Consider the following 23,110-nt stretch of genomic DNA (forward strand, 5'->3'; position numbering starts at 1 on the left):
ATTTTAACATTTATTTTTATTTTATGTATATGGGGTTTGCCTTCATGTATGTCTGTGATCATGTATGTCTGTGATCATATATGTCTGTGATCATGTATGTTCAGGGCCCATGGAGACCAAAAGATGGTTTTTGGATCTCTGGAACTGGAGTTACAGATGGTTGAGAACTGCCAAGTGGGTGATGGGAATTGAACTCAGGACCTCTGGAAGATTAACCGGTGCTCTTAACCACAGAGCCATCTCTCCAGCTCATAATATCTTGTTACCTTATTATGTCTTTAGTAACCAAACATGATTTTTTTTAATAATAAAAATGTGGCTTATTTGTAACATGAAATACTTTCTTTATAGTCAATGATATTTTGCTTTTTCAAAAGCAATGTATTATGTACGGTTAAGCAGTGCACCAGTCATGTGGGGCTTCCATTACTCTGTGCTTAGGCTGGGGCGGGGTGGGGGCGGGGGGGGGGGGAGGTGGTGCCGGGACATCATCAGGGACAGAGTGGAGATTATGGGCTTTTAAGGCCTTGATTCCCAAGGGACAGAAATATCCCTCTTGGGCTGGATGGAGTCTTTCTGTTGTTTGCATATATGAACACTGCTGTAGATGTATACAGTCATGAAGCTTGCAAAACCATTCTTTCTGGCTGATTTGGGTAATGTATATAATTTTCCCTTCTTCCTTACTAAGTAATGTACCTGCCTTTAATGGGAAGAGCACTTTAGTGTGTTAGGCACATCTGCCTAAGCACATCAAACAGGTCTAAATGTCTCCTTTAATTTGTTGCCACAACGCTGGACTGTATGTAGCTTCTTGCTGGTCAATCAACCTTAGTGACATGTGCACTGCTATCAGAAGTGGAAGACGACACTCCAGCGCTTTCTTCATGTGTTTGTGATGGAAGGGCCCTCCACTGCTTCCTTTTTCTTCTCCAAGTTTGTTTTTATTTTGTATTAGTCTTTTTTTTGTTGTTGTTTTTGTTTTTTTGCATGTAATCTACCCTGATGCTTATGGTCACTAGTACTGTTTGAGGAGGTAAGCGGCAGAAATAAGGGATTGAGTATGCGACAAGTCTGCGGTAAAATGAAGTGGAAGATAATGGTTTACTTCAGTCACATCCCTGCAAAGGCTTGGGGAAGAGAGGAGGCAGGGCACTGTTGTGGTAAATGTAGTTCAAAGCGTTTTAAAGCTAATGGTAATAATAATTAAAACATAAGAAGGGGGAGGGGGCGAAAGAGCATAAGGAGGAATGAGGAGGGTGGAAGGACAGGGTGGATATCAGATACAGAAAGCACCAGAGAACAAGTGCTGACATCAGAGGAGCAGCCTAAATGTCTGTTCACCCAAGCTGAATGTCGAGACAAAGGAATTAAAATATAAAAGGGAAAAACTAAACTGTGATAATGTTACTAATGAAAACGTGATAAAATTAAGATGTATGTTGAAAGAAGAGTGGCTGCCCCCTTTCTCCTTCACTGAATGAGGCTGACTCCCCTGTGTTGTCTTTTGAAGCTGACTCTACAGGTGAAAAGAGTTCTTGTTCTTCTCCTGATTTTAAAAATGCATGATTCCCTTGCTGGCTTGACTTCCCAGCTCCATAGGACACACACACACACACACACACACACATATATCCTAGAACCTTCTCTCTCTTGTATGCTGTATAATTGGATCTCCTACATGTGCTTTCAGTACCCAAGGGCTAGGTAAGGGGACAGTGTGTCCTTTGCTGCTGGGTGTTTTGTTGCAAATAATCTACGCTTGGGCTGATGGTCACATCTAGTGTTTGAAGAGGTGATCAGGAGGAAGGGACAGAATCAAGACAAGTCGGGGATCAAATGAGGTTAAAGATCCTTGCTTACCTCAGTCACTTCCCACAAAGACTTGGGAAGAGAGGAGGCAGGGTGCTGTTGTGGTCAATTTAGTTTAAAGCCCATTAAAGCTAAAGGTGATAATAGTTAAAAAGGAAAAAAGAAGGGGGTCAGGTTTGGCAACAGGGCATCTCTCAGTGATGGTCCCCTCTTCCCTCCCAGCCTGGGACATAGACTAACACTGGCTGCTTCAAAGGCACATGGTCATTTGTTTGTGTAGCATTGCTTCTGGGGACATCCCTGTGTTGTTCACAGCCCGTGTGGCACAAGGTTGGAGGAGGGGTTTCCTGCCCCCTGCTCTCAGTCAGCGATCTTAAGGAAGTGGTGCTGTTGGTCAAACCTACAGTTTTTCTGGGCTTGGTTTATTCATGGAGGTCCTCTCTTCCCTTCTCTAGTTCTCGCCTTGTTTTTCAGTTGTAAACCAGGTGTTTTCCCTTCAGAGCCGTGGTGATGTAGGCCGATGGCTTTCCTCTCAGTTCTTCCTCATGGCAGCTCTGTTCTATTAGTTCCTGTATCTGTATGCTCACCCACGGTGAAAGCATAAATAGTTAAGTCCAGGAAAGACACACAAAGCTCACCCTCAAAGTCCACAGATTGCTTCCTTCTCTGGTGCTGTTTGATTTGCATTAAACTGATCCAATTATTAGTAACAGCCTTTGCTAGGCATGTGATGCAGACAGACAAACAAATAAACAAACAAACAATTAGCTTTCTGGGCTCAAGTGACTTTGCCAGTGGGCTAGACAGAGAGACAGACAAACAGTTGATGCAAGCATGGCGATGCATGGGTTGTCATGGGAACATGATGGTGGAGATGCTGGGGAAGCATCCTAGGTGTGATGTGAAATTCCATGCACTTAGAACTTACCTGCTGGTGAGTCGAGACGACTATACACAAAACAAAAGACTGACTTATGATTGAGTGAAAGGTGGTGTTACAGGTAAATGAAAACAAAGAACACGGGACACGGGGATGGGGACAGGGCTACATTTTAAAGTTGAAAGCCTTGGTTGAGGATCCTTCTTGTAACCTCAATGCTTGGATTTTCCCTGGATAAGCATTGGGCACAAAAGTGTTGGCTGTCAATCTTAGAAGGTAACAATTTTGTCAGTGTTCCAATTGATCATCAAACTGTCTTGAAGTCTATTGTTTATCAGAAACATTGATCTATGGACAAATTGATAAACTAGGAAATACTTAATTGGCTTATCTCTGAAAAGAGCATGTTCAGGACAAAATATATTTTGTTTTTGTGGAGTCTGAGACTCTAGCCTATAGTATGTTGTCATTACTAAGCAATTTATCCCAGTATGATAGAACTCCACTAGAAGACAAGAGAGTCGCATGTTGTGCTGGCTAGTTGTATGCCAACTTGACAAGTTACAGACATCTAAGAGGAGGGAATCTAAATTCATAAATTGTTTCATAAGATTGGGCTATAACACACATGTACAGAATTTTCTTAATTAGTGATTGATTGTGCCATGCCATTGTGGGTGGTAATAACTTTGGCTGGTCCTGGAATCTATAAGAACGCAGATTGAGCAAGCTATGGGGAACAAGTCAGTAAGCAACACTCTTCCATGACCTCTGCAGGAGCTCCTGCCTCCCAGGTTCCTGCCCAGTTTGAGTTCCTGCCTTAGCTTCCCTCAATGGGATATGTAAGCCAAAGAAATCTTTTTCTCCCCAACTTGCTCTTGGTCATGGTGGTTCATCACAGCCATAGGGTTCCTAAGACACATAGTCCCTACTCACAGTCGGGGTTGGTTTGGATCAGCAGGGAAGCTCTACCCTCTGCTAACACTAAGAAGGGTAGAGTATCTGCCTTCCCTTTCCTGCCTCCAGAGGCATGAGCACCTGGTATGGGTCTCCAGTCACTGCGTCCCTTTAATTTGGTTACAGACACCAGAGACCATTCTTTTACACTCACAGGAATTCCAGTCTAGAGATGAAGAAACAGTTCATTTTAGCCAACTTCCCTTGTTTTGAGACAAGCAGCAGTCGTCTCTCAGCGGGACATCAAAGTATATTCATTTGGCGTGTTAAGGCCAGTTTTAATTATGTCTCAGAAAGCAGAAATTTCCAAGAGAGGACATTTTTATAAAGGGTAGGTGACAGATGAAGGACACTAAGTAGACGCTACAGGAGGCTCAAAGTAAGAAAAAAAAAAATCCAAAATCCAAAAAGATAAAAATAACCATCTGAAGTCAAGTCTAGCTACTGGAACCCCGTGGATGGATGGAGAGCCATCTTTCTTCTGAGTCTGTCCAGTTCCAGATCACTCAGATTGTTTCTATTTATACAGGAAGAGAGACAGGTGGAGGGTTTGAGTATCGAGTGTTGACACCCAGTTCTCAGGGTGCTAGAAGCTGCCAAGAAAGGAGCTGCAGGCTGTTTCCTGAGTAAGTAGTCCAGCACGTTAGCCAGACAATGGGCTTTCTCTCGGTAACACATGAATGCCTTACTGAGAGGGAACATTGTGATTTCGGAATTAAGCCAGGTTAATTGGGAAGGGACAGATGGGAAAAAGACTAAATATTTATGACATGGTGGGCTAGAGAGGAAATGATTCTGTAAATAAAGAGCTTAGTTTTACAAAGCTGTTTGGCTATTTACGTTAACATTCTTTTGTGATTTGCTAATATTTTTCTTTTATTTCCTCCTTTTGTCTGCCCCCCCCCTTCCTCTCTTTTCATGTATAATAAGATATATATTTTCTTAGAGAAGATGTTTGTTCAGCTAAGGAAAAAGTCTCTTCACCCAAAGGGGACATCAGTAATTAATGGGAGAACATTTCTACAGCTCTTGCTTCAATACCACCGATGTAGCCACTGTTTCCTGAATGTTTATTGCACATACCGAACCAGGTTCTAGATTCTGGGAATGCATCAGTAAAACTGGGCAAAGGAAAGATCCCGCTGCTCTCATGGTGTTTTTGTCCTGGTGTCAAGATTAGAGAATAGCTAGACAGGCAGACACATGGAACATTAAGCATATGTTTAACAATCGGGCAATAGAGAATGACGGGAAAAGAGGGCAACGAGAGCAAGAGTCTGGGTTGTGTTCACTGAGGACATTTGTGTGAGGACGTAAGTCAGCTGGGTGCCGGAAAGATGCGCCCCAGGCAGAGGAAAAAGCAAGTGCAGGCAAGCCAACATCCAAGGATTCATGTGCATGGAGGTACTCTCACAGGAAGAGAGGAGGAAGGAAGAAAGGAGGGGCCAAAGAGCTGATAGACAGCTCAAGTAGGGAGATGTGAATACTTGGGAGTTTCCCTCTGAGCAACATGAAGGCCACTAGGAAATTGGAGAAGAGAGAACTGTCATGGCTTCCATTTTGGTCCCACTGATTTGTGTCTAGAGAGTGGAAGGGTACTGGGGGAGGGGGGTACTTGTGCAGAGACCATTGAAATGAGCATTTCTCACTCAAACACCAGGCTTCTGATTTAATCCAGGAACCCCATTTTCCCAATGGTCTTACTTGAGGACAAACTAAATAATTAGTGTGAGAGTGGGAGAAAAGTCAGGTTCCCGAGTCTCAGGAGACAATTCGGTCCGCTTCTTTAGAGCCCAGAACATACTCCTTGCCCAGAGCAGTCAATGCTGGATGGGCAATTCATGCATGCATGCATGCATGTGTGTGTGTCTGACCCACGGTTGCTGGCCAGAAGATAACTGTCACACACTGAATGGGTCTCACTTAGGAACCAAGATTCCTTCTGTAAATGCCTGTGCATCTATAGATTGACCCTGCTCCCTGGGCACGACCTCAAATGCATACAAAAACCAGATACTTGTCAGTGGACAGCTCTGGACTTTCATTGTATTTCATGACATATACTCTTTTCTTTGCAGAGCAACCACAGGAGAAGAGTTTTGCAAGGTTAATCTCTCTGAATGGGTGCTGAATGCTACTAGGTCTCCTTACATTCAAATACATTTACTTAGAACCTAGTCACAGTTCCCACTAAGGCATTCACGACTCCTCACACATTGGTTGCCTGCCCCGTCCCCCTAGGAGGTCCATTTCCCACAGGGTGAACACATTTTGTAACAGTGCAAAGGAGAATCTGGGATCCTGAGCCTAGGATTTTTCTGTCTATTTTGCTAAATGTTGGCGTTGTAGTTTCTTCTTTGCACACATTGTAGCTCTGGACTTTGCGTAAGTGTGGAGAGTTGGGTGTGGGTTTGCTGTTGTTGATTTTCTGCTGAAAGGCAGTTGCAGGGCTAAGTCCTGAGACCTTGACCTTCGAGGGCCAGCACACTATGTGTGTTTTACTTAATCTCAGATACTTTTAGATGCCCTCGGGCAATCTCTGCAATATCATAATAGAAATGATTGTCTATATTGTAAAATAGTTTGATTTTTTTTCCTCCCTTTTAGAGTGGTTTTTCTCCTCTGTGAGGCTTTATTGCCAATCTCACCAAATGGGCAAAATGCTATCTCGGCGTATTATAGTCATCTTCCTGCAGGGTGCCGGGACACCAGTAGTGCTAAACAATAGGACCTTTATTAAATGTTTGTGGGGCAACTTAATTTATTATACAAGCACAGAGGGAATTAGGTTCTCCCCTTCAAAGCCTGTCTTGAGTGAGGATGATGTCAGTAGAGATACCTCTGCCTTTGTGGTGTAAGCTGGCAGAGCATGCTGGCAGGGTGGAGGGATTGCTGAGGTGTGGGAACTTCTGTTTTTTTATTTTCTTTGTATTAAAACATTTCATGGCTATGTGTGCACGTGCTTGCATAAGGCAGAAGACAACTTGCTGGAGTCAGTTTTTCCTTCCACCTGTGTGGAAGTCTTAAAGGCATCAGGTCTGACAGCAAGCGCCCCAACCCACTGAGCCATCTTGCCAGCCCTATCAGTTCTTGCACTTTGCTTACAGCTGTGTGGCCTTTCTGTCCCTCCCATTGTGAGACCACCGAGAAGGTGCCCGTTCCTCACGCGTTGCAGGCTTTGATGTCAGAATGGTGGAGCCAGAATCACTGTTCGCAGGTCTGTGGATGGCAGGTGTGTGAAGCAAACGAGTCAGCGGTGCTGTATGAATTTTAACAGGAGCAGCTCACGTAGATTCCTGGAAAGGGCTGATTTTACAGCTGAGAGCTAGTGCTGCATATAGGTCCTTATTATGTGATGGAGACCCCATCTGTGAAAATGAGACTTTCAATGAGTGTGAAAAAAATGAAGAACAACTTCTTGTTGCCTTTTAACTACTTGACTGTTGACTCTACCAAATGGATTAAATTTAGTCCTGCAAAGCAGATTTCTCCCACTGTTCTGCATTTGGGTTTAGAATGCCCAGATTCTTAGGCTTCTGATACTGTTATTAAAAAAAAATAAAAAATGAAAAAAATAAATAAAAAGCTATTTTTTCCAGTATTTTGGAATTCACACAAAACACTCAGTCATTCCATTTCTGTTCTGGTGTCTTTATCTAAATTCCCTTGTTTTCTCAAAGTTTACAAAATATTAAAAAACTTTTCCTAATTGTACATTTTCTTTATTTTCCCCTACATGGTATGTCTCTATTGGTTAGTAAGTTTATGCATAATTAGAATGACATCCATGGTTTTTTTTCTTTCTTTCTCAATTTGGTTGAAAAATTGTTCTTCAACTTTGGAGAGCCCTGTGTATCCTTTAAGTTTCTGTCAATGTTAAGCTATGAATTTCTAAGGGAATCTAAGACCCTGAAAAGAATTCATCAAAGTTTTATATAGAGATGTAGAAAAGACCCCAGATTTGGAAAGAATTTTATTATTATCATATTGATTAGAGCTATTTAAATTTGTTGATATTATTAGTGTTTTCTGTTGTTGATAATGCATGTGTGCATGCAGTGACAGGCATGTAAAAATCAGGACAACTGCTGGAGTTGGCTCTATGGCGCTCTGTCACTCTCTTTCTCCCTCCCCCTCCCACCTCTCCCCAGTGGGTTCCGGGTTCTGGGGATTTGGCCACTGAGCCATCTTGCCAGCATCCATTTTAGCAATTTTTATAAGAAATCAAAGAGAATCACGGCATAAAGAAACGCTCCTTTCTTCATTTGAAAATTTATTTTTTCTTGTAAAAGAAGCTATTTAAATATCATAATTGATTTTTAACACTGGCTTCTGAGTTCATTTTGTGTAATGTGAAATCACGGTGTCTTTGTCATCCACATGTTTCTAGTGTTTAATAATCATTTGTTTCTCTAAATTATCAGTTGGTAGTCATACTCAACGATGTCCAGAAAGAATGGGCAAAATGGCACATTGAAAAGTACTTTGTCTATTGTTGAATTAGTAATTAATCAATTAATCCTGTTGTAGGTTTCTTCCTGACTCAATGGTTTATGTTCCTGAAAGAAAGACACAAACGATCTTTATATTTATAATGCCCTGTACAGCTCAATAGCTGGGCAACTGCCTAACCTCCATGTTTCTACAATCTTCCTTCCGCCGATAATTCCCAGTTACTACTTACTAACTTCTGTGTTCCATCTTGGCCACTCCAGAGGCATTTGTGCAGCCGTCTAGGTCGAGCTTCCTAGGCCCAGAGCCCAGGGCGCTTTCTTTGCTTCCTTTGCTTCCTTAACTGATGATGGCCTCTCTGTCTTTCCTCTGTCCACACCCAAAGCCTGATCTTCCCTTCTTCCAGGTCCCAAGCCCGGAACTCCTAAAATCCCGCCTCTGTCTGTCCTCCCTGGCCATTGGCTACTGGCATGTTTATTGACCAATCAGAACCAACTAGGACAGGCTTCCAGAAGCTATGTGCAGACCCTCTCATACAAACATTTGGGGGGGGGGCATAATTAGCATTCATAGCACAAGCAGCTACAGTCTGTCTTCTTTATTTGGTTTGAGTTTTATTCCTTTGAAAATACAGCCTAGTTCTGATGTGTGAGTGTAGTTTGGGAACCAAAATGTGTTGGTTCCTATACTTCAGCCTCATGGATCCTAAAATGCTGTGGTTCCTAGGTTTCTGGAATATCCTACTGTCAGAAAAGAGACTGGGCACTGTATCCAAGAATTACCTAAGTACTTGGGTATTTAAATGTTTAAAAAATATCACAAAACATTTTAGTAAAATATTCTTAGCCAAAAGAGAGGGCTTCATGTGAATTGCCCACTTCTTGGGGAGCCAGAATTACATTGCCATCAAAATCACTCAAAGAAACTCTTAAAAACGCCTGTTGTTTAGGCTACACTTCAAGCCAATGTGAGTAGTAGCCTGGGCTGGCCCGCAGGCATCAGTCGTTTTGAAAGATGCCTAGGGATTCCAATGTGCAGCTGGGGTCAAGAGTCTTCTCTTAGGGCTGTCAATGTATTTGGAATATCGCAGTACCCTATGTGTTAGAGGGTCAGAATAGATGAGGTTTGGGGTAGGAAGCTGTAGTAGGAATGACCTTTATAGGAGGGAGAGCTTGGGTCATGTTGGAAGCTGGCCTCTGTCAGTGCTGAAGTTGCCAATGTCAACAGATGTTCTGCTCTGCTGTAAAATGTCACCCCAGCTTTCCCATTAAAGTTTAATACTTAATTGCTTCATAGTATATTTTTAAAGTATTTTCCTACAACACACGAAGAGCTAATACAGTCATATATCTATTCATTTTGATTCAAGTGGCCTTGTGATAGACTTTTAGTTTGATGTTTGACTAAAGGCTTGTCATCGGGAAGTTTGGGATTTTGTGACTGTGAAAGTTGATGGGTTGGTATTGTTAGCTAGTAAGGGAAAGCTTGCTAAAGAAGTCATTGCACAAGCCCTTCCAGGGTACCGTTAAGGCTTACCCGAGAAAACAAGCTGTTTTGACAGTTTATATGGGTAGATATGCTCATCATAGGAGGATCCCACACATCCAGAAAGCAGATCTTGAGGCAGAGACAGCCTGGAAGACAGGGAAACTGAATTGAATGGGGATCTGAGGAGGCTGTGGTAGTGTTGGTGGGAGGCCTGGCACTCTTCTGCCATCAGCCTAATAAACAGGATGTCCCACATAAGGGCTTCTAGAGAGGTTCAGATTCTCCATTATTCAGCTGTCGAACACATCTGGTATTCACTGAGTACCTGTTACAGACTGGCTAGCTACCTTACAAGGGTGTAAGGAAGAAAATGTGTGGCCTTGGAGTTAGAAGATGAATCAGTTCACGTTTCTATTTTATTTGGTGTGTGTGCATATGCATGTGCGTGTATGTGTGTGTGTGTGCATGTGTGTGTGTTTGTGTATTTGTGTCCTTGTATGTATGTTCCCACTTAGGTGTGACAGTATGCATGTGCATGTGCCTGCATGTGTGGAGGCCTGAGGCCAACATTCCATGTCTTCCTGGAACCTCCTACATTATTATTATTATTATTATCATCATCATTATTAATTATTTTGAGATGGACTCTCTCATTGAACCTGAAGGTTATTGATTGACCAGGCTGTCTGGTCAGCAAGCAGGCACGGGTCTGCCTCTCCCTTGTTGGTATTTCAGGTACATGGTGCCATTCCCAGCCTTGTACATGGTGGCAAGGGGCCAAACTCAGGTGGTCACACTTTGTAGCAAATGCAGCAAACATTTTACCCCCTGAGCCATCTCCCCAGCTCCAACCTTTAACATTCTTTTTGAGAATTATTGTTGTAAATTTTTATAGCAGCTAGTTCCTCTGTCTGTCTGTCTGTCTATCTATCTATCTATCTATGAATGACAGATTCTAACTATGTAGCCAAGACTAGCTTTAGACTCACAATCCTTGTGCATCAATCTCCCAAGTGCTTAGATGATAGGTGGGCATCACCCTGTCTAAGTGCCAACTCTGTGTTTCCATGTCTCTGTCTACAAATCATTGAGTCTGATCAGTGAGTCGACCTCATGCTGTTATAGTCTTTCAACATATTATGGCTCCACGTGAACTTGAAGATGGTGGTCTGGTTTTGGAGCCTTTCAGACTAGAACAACGGGGGAGTCTTCCGTTAGCATTTGGCCATTTCGTTAACACTAGAGCACTTGTGTTTGGCTAATGTTCTTTTCACGCTTGGCATTCATCTGAGGTCCAATATTTCTTTTGGAAAGGAAGATAAATTCTTTCCTCGGCATTTCCTTCTTTCCATTAAGTTAAAAGTTGTCACTTCATAAACGAGATTTCAAACATCTGGATTTTGATATTTGCACCATATGGGATGATAGAGTTCAGCTCTAGCCACATCTGTACCATGGAACCTGATCACACCCAGCACGCCGTTTCTGACTTAGGTGCTGTGGCCAACCAAAAGCTCGTGGGATGAATGCACTTGGGCCCCATCCCCTGTTATTTTACACACAGTCAGGGGCTGAGTGTTTTTTTTTCCAATATGCTCTCAGATTGTGACCAAATGGAAAAATTATAGTGTCCCTCTCATAAAAGCTCACACAAATTATTTGACTTCCGTTCTTTTCGACAGGCAATACTTTCTCTCAGATTGTAGCTGTCCTCTCAGAGGGTCTCAGCTAGTGAAACTCTATTCGTGATTAACAGAGTTGGGAAGACATTGGTGGGCTGTGCACGGTCTTTTATTTGGAATTTTATTTTAATGGAAATGACTTGACACTTGATCCAGGTCTACTGCTCTCATTTGAGACAGGAAGAGGCCTTGGCATGGCTGTGATAGTTGCCATCACTGCAAACCTCTGACTCTTCCTGAAGCTCCTTCTATTGGCCATTTACCCTGTATGACTCCTCTTAACTTCTGTGTGTACCCAAGAGTCCAAGATGATATCCGTGAGGGTTTATACAACTGATTATATTTTGTCATATAATCTCTCTTTTAATTGCTTAAATCTCTTTTAATTAAAAGTCTCCTTTAAGTGCTTAAAATTGTTTAAGTTGGGAGTTTTATTTTAAAGTCTCATTTCGGTGAATTTCATTTCCAAATATAGATTTGTACAGCTCAGATATCCTGTGTTCAGTACAACTAATGGAGATGTGGGGGTGGGGGGCTCTATATTATTTTATAACTTGTCAGTGTGGCCTTCCATATTCATGCTTCTTAGGTAGTAGAGCACTATGTTTTATCCTGTCTTATATTATTAAATAGAGATTTTTATCATCTATATGCTGGTAGGGTGTGGGAAGCTGTCAAGGTTGGTTTGAAGCAGAATAAGTCTTATAGGGCAAGAAATGGGAGGAAGAGAACAACTGTGTCCTTCTGAGTCCCGTTTGCTGGGACCTCCAGATAATCTCAGTTCTCACATCATCATGGCATGCCCCGAGGTGGGGTGGAGGAGGCAGGGGAGGGGTTCGGAATGGCAGGAACAACTTGTGAGCGCCGAGCAAGTGAGCAAGCACTGACTGCTTCATGCTTTGTCTTGTGCTTTTCCAGAGTGCAAATTCACCTGCACCAGCGGTAAATGCTTGTATCTTGGTTCTCTGGTCTGTAACCAACAGAACGACTGTGGGGACAACAGTGACGAGGAGAACTGCCTCCTGGTGACCGAGCACCCACCACCGGGCATCTTCAACTGTAAGTCCCTCTGACTCACCCTTGTGGCAGTGTGTCTCAAGGTATTCTGAAGCCGACAGGAGGTGGACATGTCACGCATTCTGGTTAAGGGAAGAGATGTGTATTTTCACCAAGGTTTTATTTTAGGATGGAGGATAGCAGGTGTTAAGATGGAGAACTCAGTGTTGTCTTGCAGGTGGGCACCAGAACCTTGGTTTGTTTTGGGACTTTGCTGCTGCTTTGAGAAGCCCCAGTTGATTCCAAGAGGCCATACATCTGTGTTCTTCACATAGCTTTCGAGACCTTTCTGAATGTATAAGTTCAGAAATAATTTGAAATAATAGAAGACAGGTGCATACTTATTCCCCAAGATAGAAATATTTACATGCGAATTTCAAAGGTTCTGGCCATACGTTTTGCTATCAAATAACGAATGGAAATAAAACATGTGTCAGGTATTTCTAAGTAGGCTTCCCCAGAGCGGAAGCTTTGGAACACTGTCTGGAACTTGAAAATGTGAGATCAGAAGTCTGAAATTCATTGGTTTTGGATCCTATGATTATTGCGATAAGGGGAGGGGGAAATGCAGATAGAAGCACTATTCTGCTCTGTTAGAAAGGGTAGTGTATTTTCTGTTTTTCCATGAACCAAACAAAGCAGGTTGAGGGCGAGACTCTTTTCATAGGGAGAACGGTTGCATGCTGTCCTTGCTGTGTTCAGACACAAGACCCAGGTTTGGCATCGGAGTGTTGGTCTCCAACCCATGCACGGTACTGTTAGAAGGTGGCAAACTTACAGACTTGGGCCTCTTTAGGGGTATTCTGCTGCTCTTAAGGAGATGTTGGGACCCTGGCTCCTCCTCGTTTTTCCTTGGCTGTTTTTATTGTTATTGTTTTGAGACAGGGTTCTACTATGAAGCCCAGGCTGTCCTCAAACTCACAGCAGTCCTCCTGCCTCAGGATCCTACGTGTCTAGCTTACAGGTGTGAGCTAGCATGTCCAGCTCCTTTGGCTTTCTTGCTGCCATGATGTAAGCACTTTTGATCTACAGTTTTGCTCTCCAATACGATGTCTGCCTTGGCCCCGCCCCAGAGGCAATGGAGTCAGTTGCCCGTGGATTTAAACCTCTGAAAACTGAGCCAAAATAAGCCCGTCTGTCCTTTGGGTTGTTCCTTCTAAAGTACTCGTTCTGGTGATGTGTGAGGCTAAGAGGTGTAATCCTGCTCATGGGGGTCCCCTTACTGAGGTCAATCATTCCAGGCTACACTCAGCCTCGCTCTTCAGAACTGTACCGGTATCATTTGGAGGCATTGTGTTTGGGGAGCTGGGGAGATGGCTGCAGAGGTTTAGAACACTTGCTGTTCTTCCTGGCATCTGTGGCTGATTACAATCATCTCTCACTCCAGTTTCAGGGGTTCCGATATCCTCTCCTGACTTCCATGGACACCAGCAGTGTCCGCAGTATGCACACAGTATGCACACAGACAGCCAAAACAGTCGTGCCCATAAAATAAATATTTCTCAAATTAAAATCTTGTGTGGGAATTAGACTGCAAAGCTCAATTACTGTAAATTTGGAGAGGGTTTAAGAAAACAAACACCATACACGTTTTTCCTCCATCCCTACCGCATTATAGTACTTTAGGAGAAAACTACGTATGGCCCCACTGTAAAAATAACTCTGCTCTGGTGAGTTTTAAGCAGACTGTGCTTGCCAAATTCAGGAGCCTCGGTGTTTGTTTTCTCAAGATTTTTTGTTTGTTTGTTTGTATTATCATTTTGAACTTTATTTCAGGTTTAAAACACAATGGTTATGTGTCATGTTTGTACTTGCCCATGATAGAGTGGGTACGCTTATCCATACGGGCACGTGTGGAAGGCCCGAGATTGATACTGGCTGTCTCTTTCAATTGCTTCTCCAACTCATTTTTTGTTCACAGTGTCTTTCCCTGAGCCTCGAGCCTGCCGTGCTGGCTATATTGGCTGGTTAGTGAGCCCCTGAGCTCTGCCTATCTCCACCCCTGACCACAACACTGGGGTGAACGGTCGCATCTGCCTTTTATGTGGATGTTGGGAATCCCAAATCTGGTCCTGCTTGTTCAGCACGCCCTTGACCCACTGAGCCACCTCTCCAGCTCCTGCACTTCTTTATACCAACTGCTTCTCAAACTCTATCTTTCTAGGCTGAGAAGACACCTCTCAGAGGTTAGGGTGGGCTCTGCACTTCCCTTAGCTAGCACTAGACTCTGGTTTTCCTTAGATTATGTTTGTTTGGTAGGATTCGTATAATGCAGTGGCTGTATGGTGTCGTCCAGCCTCTCTCCTTCTGCTTTTGGATAGTCTGATACATTTGTCAGAGGACACAGGGATACAGGAGTGTGCTAGAGGGAGAGAGGGATTGGGAACTGGATGGAGACAATCTCCCCGAAGCAGGCACATGCCAGGAGACTAAGAGCACTGAGGGCCTTCTGCTCTGCCTTGTGCATGAACATGGAAAAGTGGTTTTGAGCCCCACATCAAAACCATAGAACGTTTTCCCCCCCTTCTTCTTCCTTTTCTCTACTATACTGGGAATCAAAATCTAGGACCTTACGCATTCCAGGCAGGCACTCTGCCCTGAGCTACATCGCTAGTCCTCTTTTGGTTTGAGACATGGTCTTGCTACTTAGCTTCCTATGCGGGCCTTGAACTCTGTCGTTCTGGCTGGCGTTGAACCGGCAATCTTGAATTATGCAGCCTCAACCTCCCAAGTAGCTGGAATTACAGGCCTATGTCACCAGGCCTGGTTAAATGTGCTTTGAGTAAGTGTCCTTGTTTCAAACTAGACTGCTGGAGTGGGGGTCCCACTAACAGCTTTCTTAGCAGTCAGCGGGTTGTTTTTACCTGTGCCCCAGAGCCCACATTGGTGCAATTAGGATACAAGAATGGCTATTGTGTAACTACAGGGGAAACAGGCAATCCAAGTCAGTCACTTCAAACCTTCCAAGGCTTAAGTGCTTGGTGAATATGAACTTGTTCCAAGATAGACTGGGGATGGAGGTGAGGATCCTGGCCCTAGGACTCTCTTAGCAGTTAGGCGGGTTGCTTTTGCATAAGGAAGAGACTAAATCCCCATAAGACTTAGTTTTAGGTATTTATGAAATGGGCATAATTTCTGCCGTGTAAGATTGCACACAGATTGAATGGAAGACATGGAAAGTGTGAACTACATAATTGTGTTGTCCCCTCCCTCTTCTCTCCCTCCTTTCTCCCTCCTCCTCTCCCCTTCCTCCCTGCCCCTGTTTGTCCTCCTCTTCTTCAAATATTGCTTGAGCATCCATCCTTGGGAAACTGAAACACCACAGCTATATATGATTTGTCTTCAGTGTCATCACATATGTAATGTGTAATGTGTAATATGTTTCTAGGTGTCCAAGAATGAGTGCATCCCCAGAAATCAGTGTTTCCGGTGGCTCACTTTGTCTCCTTGGAAAGTTTCCATCGGAACTGTGCCAGTTGAAGGTGCCCATGGACTGGCGGGGGACTACCTGTATGCTACGGTCCTGGAGCACCTAAGGGGGAATGGCATTTGTCCTGTAAGGAATGCTCGCCATGACCTTGTTGCTGGCTGGTCTATTCTTTGGGATTAGGTATTTCTAGGGAGATTGATTGTAGCTGCTTCTGTCCTTCTTTCTTCAGTCAACCCGAGAGGATAATCTAATATGGAATGAATGTATGCACACCCTCCCCCAACCCATCATATCTCACCCAAAATAAGAATTGACTCCTACTAACATGTATGTATTGTGTCCTAGAGTGTCTCTGTTTGTGAGATTTCAGTGGGCAGCTCATACCTCTTATTGGGTCATCCGTGGTGCATTTCAGCAGATGGACAATGTGCCTTTTGCAGAGGGCTAGCTCTATAAATAAATTTTACCATCCTTCCCATCTTGAAGAAATTAAAGTATGGCAGGAATTCTTGTTGTGTGTGGTTCACGCCATGTGAGCATGTACACATGTGCACTTGCACACACACGCACACATGTGCACTTGCACGCACATATATGCACACACATAAAACAAACCTAGTAGCTCTTATTTTTGATACTATTTAGAAACAGTTGGCTCATTTGACCTGCTCTGTTCCCTTAAGGACAATGTTGACTAATCTGATATTTGATATTTAAAGTGAAGTGAAGTGGGACCTTCTGGATATCCAGACGAACCAAATCAATTTTTTGCCTCTGCCCTTGGCTTCAGGTATTCACCAGTGTTCGTATATCTCAGATATCTCTGTTTCTCATTTGATAATGTTTAACAGGAATTAAGGTTAGACAGAAAATCCCACCATTGCTTGTGGTCAGCCATATGAGTAGCCTTTATCCCACCTTTAAGTCGATTTTCCTTTCAGTATATGTTTTGGCACCTACATCTAGGCGTATCTGGTTTCATCTGCCTCTCTCTCTACTCAGGTAACTGTGACCAGATTCTCGTCAACTGAGACTAGTTTATTTTGCTGTGAAACCATAGAGTTTCAGACAGATGTGGGAGGCCAGACTAGCATTGATTATCTTAAGGGAGAGTTTCCAGATGCACCTTTCAGTGGAGGAGAGAATATGCTGACAGACCAAACTCTTGGCTTTTTCCATTTTCTTTACTTCAGCTGTTCTATCAAAATATTGTATATTCCTGAGCACTCAGTATATGGATAAGGTTAGTTATTTAGTGCCTTCTCTGGCCACTGTACTAGCCGTTACAGCAGAGTGAAGAAAGCAGACCCCGCTGTTATTAGAGCCGCGAGTCAGAAGGACAACACAGGGAAAGAGAACTACAAATGAACACCGGAAGTGATAGATGGTTGGTCCACCGTGTGTGGTTTAGAAGTGAAGACAGAATTGGTCTGCTTGCGCTAATCATTGTGGCTTCGGGAAGGAGGCGTTCTGAATGATTAGGGAAGGAGACCATTGGGGCTTCAACAGGCAGGAACATGGAATAGCAGTGAGGGTGGTGCCTTCCTGGACAGGAACAAAGGCAGCCTGACCCAAGAAGGTGGCCCTACAGTGGCTGGGGGAGGTGCATTAGAAGATAAAGTTGGAAACTGGGCTGAGGCCAGAGAGGAGGCAACCTGTGATGCAGGTCTTTGGCATATGGTCTGCATTGTCCCAGAGCTGGTATCTATGTACTACACTCTCCACAGCAAACCAGCCAAGTGCCACCTCAGTGTCCCTGTCCAGCCGGGAGTTTCCTGGAGCACTGTACTGTCACAGCAGCTCAGTGGGGCGGGGGTGGGGTGGGGTGGGGACTGAGCTCCTACAGCCTTCTTGACACTAGAGTCTATACCTCTTGGAAAGGGACGAACATCTCAGCCTGAAGCAACCCCTACTGAGGGATCTGTGCCACGGACCTTCCGAGGAAGCCCGGAGTTGAAAAGTACCAGCTATCCACAGGAAGGATTTCTCACTTTCAGCTCCAGTGGGATTTCCAATTAACCTGAAGGCTCCGACTCAGGGAAGAGTGGGAGTCACAGCAGCCACGTCCTCACCAGAGGCGGGAGCTGCTTCTCTCCCCAGAGGTGGCCTCATAAAACTGACTTCACAATCAAATGAACCAAAGCCAAGGGTTTCCCAATTAAGCTAGCATTCAACTTCTAAACTTCTTCCTGAAAGCACCCTCAACCCCAGGTTAGCTGGAGTGATAACAAAATAAGATATAACCTGAGCCAACTGCTTTCCTCCCCAAACCAGCTTTCTCCCCTCCTCTGGGTTCTCCCAAAGACACCCCAGTGTCTTTAGGCACGAAGCAGAAACTACCATCTAGCGTGCCTTAAGCTTTCAGGTATCTGTGTTCATGAGAACTTTGGACTCTAGAGAGAACCTACTATGACCAGGGCTTACAGCTGCTAGACCTATGTATTTTTTTTTCTATAATTATCTGCAGTAACATTAAAAACAGTTCTCCATATCAAATATCCCAACAGAGTGTGTACCAGTTGTCTCATTTGCATCTGGGTTTCTGTTCTCTTCATAGTTTTGTTAGCATTGCAGAGTTAATGGGTTTCATGACTACAGTGATGGAGACAATGGCCATTTCATACACTTGATGTGTTTGTTGATTCTTGTCTTGTGCCCTACTCTGCTTTCCCAGCTCCCTGCCTCCCTTCCTGATGGTTCTCTTCCTTTTCCTAGTGCACCAACCCCAGCCTGGTGGTGGTGGTGGTGGTGGTGGTGGTGGTGGTGGTGGTGGTGGTGGTGTGTGTATGTGTGGTGGTGGTGGTAATGGTGATGGTGTGTGTGAAGGTGTGTGTGTGAGTGGTGGTAGTGGTGGTGGTGTGTGGAGGGGTGTGTGTAATGGTGGTAGTGGTGTGTGCGATGGTGGTGGTGTGTGTTTGCTGGCGGTGGTGGTGTGTGGAGGTATATGTGTGATAGTGGTGGTATGTGGAGGTGTGCGTGTGATGGTGGTGGTGGTGGTATGTGTGATGGTGGTGGTATGTGGAGGTATATGTGTGATGGTGGTGGTGTGTGGAGGTGAGGTGTGTGTGTGATGGTGGTGGTGGTGTGTGTGTATATGTGTGAAGGTGTGTGTATGATGGTGGTGTTGTGTGTGTGCTGGTGGTGTTGTGTGTGGAGGTGTGTGTGTGTGGAGGTGTGTGTGTGTGGAGGTGTGTGTGTGTGGAGGTGTGTGTGTGTGGAGGTGTGTGTGTGTGCTGGTGGTGGTGTGTGTGGAGGTGTGTGTGTGTGTGCTGGTGGTGGTGTGTGTGGAGGTGTGTGTGTGTGGAGGTGTGTGTGTGTGTGTGTGTGTGTGTGTGTGTGCTGGTGGTGGTGTGTGTGGAGGTGTGTGTGTGTGCTGGTGGTGGTGTGTGTGGAGGTGTGTGTGTGTGGGTGCTGGTGGTGGTGTGTGTGGAGGTGTGTGTGTGTGTGGAGGTGTGTGTGTGGAGGTGTGTATGTGTGGAGGTGTGTGTGTGTGTGTGTGTGTGTGTGTGTGCTGGTGGTGGAGGTGGTAGAGCTCTATGAACCTCCTCACTCTGTAGATTCTCTTCCGAAGTCTTTCCTTCTCTCCCTCCCCTCTCTAGTTGTGACATCCCATAGTCTGTGCTCTTTGTTTTATATACTTTCCAAGCTGAATTTTCCTGTTTCTCCATGGTATCCATGAATATGCTTGTCTGTTCCTTGCCATCCCTAGTGTTTTGGCTAGTTCTGCTGAGTGACCTGGAGAGACTCAGTTGTGAATATTTAAAACTACCTCATAGGGGTCAGTTGTGTCTCCTCAGCAGGCTTGTGTCTGGTTGTCTTTATGTGCTGTTATTGGCTTCAAAACAACCATAAACTATTTCTGTAGTTTTCTCCCATTAATTATCTATAAAGAGAAGCTCTTATCAACAATATGATCAGTCACCCCGAGGTATGTGCTACACTGGATGGATTAATTTAAGCATCAGCAATTTCTCTGTCATTCAGTTATAACCGATGATATTTTCGTTGTTATCGGGTGAACAGTTAAAACAGCTGGCTGCACGCATTCAGCTTTTACAGTCGCCCTTCCTACTCCACCTTAGGAGCCGACTCCCAAATCTTAACATCTTCATCCCGTCTCCCACCAGCTGTCGTGCAACTTCACATTTATGGTATTTGTGTTTCGTTAGGGCCTGCTGGTTCTGAGCTCATTGCCTTCTGCTGGGCCTACCTGGCAGACCCTGTACTCACCTATCTAGATTCTCCCCAGAGACCCATATGCTGCCTTGTAGATGGTGAGCTTAGCCCTGCCTCTGCCCTGCACAGGGTTCCTGGACCACTGTGTGTCTCTGCAGTTTCTCTCCTATTCAGACCCTGCTGCAGTTCTCATTGCTCATCTCCAGTCTCCTGGCTGCCACTCACTTTCTGGATCACTTGCTCTGGGACCACAGCTCTCCCATAGCTGCTTCTGCTGGAATCACCTGCTTGTTGCCAAACCCAGTAGACAATTCTCTTCCTTCCTTCCCTTCCTTCCCTTTCTTCTTTCTTCCTTGTCTTCTCCCCACAGTTGATAGGCTTGTTCAGCTTCTTCCTAAAGCTCTCTCTTCTCTGTGATCACAGGCTCTGGAGTTTGCAGCTGTCAATCTTGGCTCTCCCACACTCTCCGTTGCCCTAGGTTTTCCCAGACCATGCCATAGGGTTATGGCCATTCCCTTGTCCTTATCTACAGCCAAGGACAAGGCTGATGTTTGCAACCACTCATACCACTTTACAAGACCCACAGACTCTGTGTGTCTGGTATGCGACTGCACATTTCTTTATCACCCCAGACCAGCCCTTGTGTGTCTGTTGTCTGACTTAGTGCATTGTCGACCAGTTAAGTGGGCCACTCTTCTCTGACTCTACCCCATGACCAGAAATATGTTATCCTGTTTGGAGTAGGCACTTGGTGCTATGTTAGGGTAACATCTGTTAATACATTCACAGGTTCAATTTTCAAAGGATATTGAATTCTTAGAACGGAGGCGCTATGCTTATCACTTTGTACGTTTGATGCTTTTCCCTGAGTGCTGGCTGACACTCGGAGAGCATCTTCCCTCAGCTACTACCCATTGTACTATTATATGCCTTCAGAGTACCAGGCCTATGAGGTTTCTGCTGGAGCCCTAGCTTCGTCCAGCATATCCTGTGATATATGCCATATAGAGGGCATGGTCCTGTAAGTATTTGCTGAGTCAGTACATGAATTATTTTAGAAAAACTGAGTCTGATCAGAGCCAGAAAAGGCTGTTGTTTGCATGGTGTGGTATTCAGCAAGTGGACCTGGGGGTTGAAAATATCCATATATTTTTATGGATATATTGGATATGTCTCCAATATGTCATATATGTCATATATGTCTCCAAGACATATATGTCTTGGAGAACTACATAATAAGACAAAGCAAAGGTGATATAAGGTCCGGCCTTGCCAAGTTATCTGCTGTCCTTAGATGTGTATTCGGTTACTATAGATACCAAACTAACCAAAGTATAGGCCTGCTCTGGTGCCAGCATTTTTTTTTTCTAGGACTCACAATATAGTAGAATTTATGCTTTATGATGGGAGAAGACTCCTCAACCAGGCAACTTGAAGGGACAAATCTTTGTTTCTTTTTAAAATAGATCCACGCTTATATACACAAAAATATTTCATGCCCAGGAAAAAAAAATGTGGAATGTTTCTCAATGTCATAAAGAAAGAAATGTGTGTGTGTCTGTCTATATATGGCGTGTGTAGTATCTGCATGTATAAGTCTCTATGTAGTAAGTATGCAACTGTGCCTATGGTATGTGATTGTGGGAGTCTGTGTGTGCGCATGAGTGGATGGAGGTTAGAGTGTCTGTGTGGAGTGGGCATAGATGTGTATGAGTGTTCATAGCCTCAGTTTCCTGATGGTCCTTCCAAGCAGATCCTCTCTTCTGCCAGTATATCTCTTAAAGAAAATCCTTCCCTGTGGGCACAGTGTAATAGTCACTGTAAACAATGCCTCGGGGCTCAGGCAGTGCCTCAGCGAAGAACATTAGGCTCCAATTATAGAGTCATCATTGACCATGGCTTTAAAACAGCTGATGAGTCTCTCGTACCTTGATTCTATCCTTTATGAAGTAAGGATTATGGTATTGATATCTCACTCAGAAGGAAGTTTTGAGGGTCTAATGAAATAGTGCAGAACAATCAATTAGAGTACAGCCTGGCACGTGGCAAATATTCAACCTGCTCTCAGAAGAAGATCTGCAGCTTCCCGGGGGTGGAGTAAAGTGGAAAGGAACCCTCCATTTGCTGAGGGCCAGCTGTTGGCTCACGTCCTCTCGTTCGTCTCTCTTAAGACAGCCCTAGAAGGCATTCCTAGGAACACAATGCTTTAAGAGATTAGATAATTGCTTCAGACCCATAACTAGAACCCGCTGCTGTGGCTGGGAGGTTTTATTCAGCTGTGTTTTTATTTTTGGCATGCTTTTTCCTTCTTGATGGTATTAAAACACACACACACACACACACACACACCAAAACAAAAAAGCTAAGATAGGGATTTACTAATTAGTTCTTAAAGGATTTGTAGGATTTACAGGGCAGAGATCAACCAGTCTACTATCCTGGAGGGCCAAAGAACGGAGTGCTCCAAGAACAACTATTTATATAGTAAGGCTTAATTAATACATGCATTTTTATCTATCTTGGCTTCATACTGGATTTTCAAATAGAAAATATGAAGAACTAACCCAGCAGCCGCATCCTGTTAGGAACCATTGGTATACTGACCTGTCCTGGATTCTGGTCATCCATGTATTATGTGACCCAGGAGAGCCAGCTCCATTCCTGTTTGACCTCTTCCGTATTAGAAGCCAAGCTGTGAAGATGAGATAGTCTGTTGGGCCAAATCTTTTTCAGTCATCCTTATCCCCTAAAGCCGACCTGGCCAAGCAGGTGCTTGCAGTGTTGGGCCTTGCTTGAGTGCTATGCTCTTTTTCATTCTTCAGTGTGCCAGTGGGAGCCCGGTGTGGAGAGCATGGGGCAGGGTCTTCTGGTTCGTTGCATTGTAGCCAAGTATGGTTACCAAGGGGGCTATAAAGATTCTGAGTACTGAATGCTTAACTGTGGATTACCTCAGTCAAGGCCAGTAGCAGAGGCTGTTCTTTGCCAGGGATCACTGTCCCCTCTTTCAATTTAAGACAAAGAAAATGAATCTATGGAAAAAAGAGTTACAGGCATGTGTGACAGTAAACCAGGAATGGATTTAAAGCAAGGGGCGGGCCAGGGTGTGTGAGTCTCTGGGCTGAATTCAGAACTATGCTGGGTCCAGTTGCAGTTGGTTGCCACTGGCAACAAACTTCT

At 44.3% G+C, this 23,110-nt stretch overlaps 1 protein-coding gene across 12 annotated transcripts in view; it reads left to right on the top strand.

Moving 5' to 3' along the window:
* The window catches only part of Ldlrad4 (low density lipoprotein receptor class A domain containing 4), a 322,460-nt gene that overhangs the window by 151,656 nt on the left and 147,694 nt on the right, over nt 1-23,110 (top strand). For 10 of the 12 annotated variants that reach the window (XM_029472270.2, XM_085833737.1, XM_085833736.1 and 7 more), the window contains one exon: nt 12,190-12,330. The exons of 1 other annotated variant lie outside the window; for it this stretch is intronic. In XM_029472270.2, coding sequence (XP_029328130.1) covers nt 12,190-12,330 — 141 coding nt within the window. Of the gene's footprint in view, nt 1-4,178; nt 4,276-12,189; nt 12,331-23,110 lie in introns of all 12 variants that reach the window. One more of the 12 variants, XM_085833739.1, reaches the window with a different exon arrangement.

This window comes from Mus caroli, unplaced genomic scaffold, assembly GCF_978045245.1.
Source record: "Mus caroli unplaced genomic scaffold, Mus_caroli_1 scaffold_19, whole genome shotgun sequence".
In the NCBI taxonomy this organism is placed as follows: domain Eukaryota; kingdom Metazoa; phylum Chordata; class Mammalia; order Rodentia; family Muridae; genus Mus; species Mus caroli.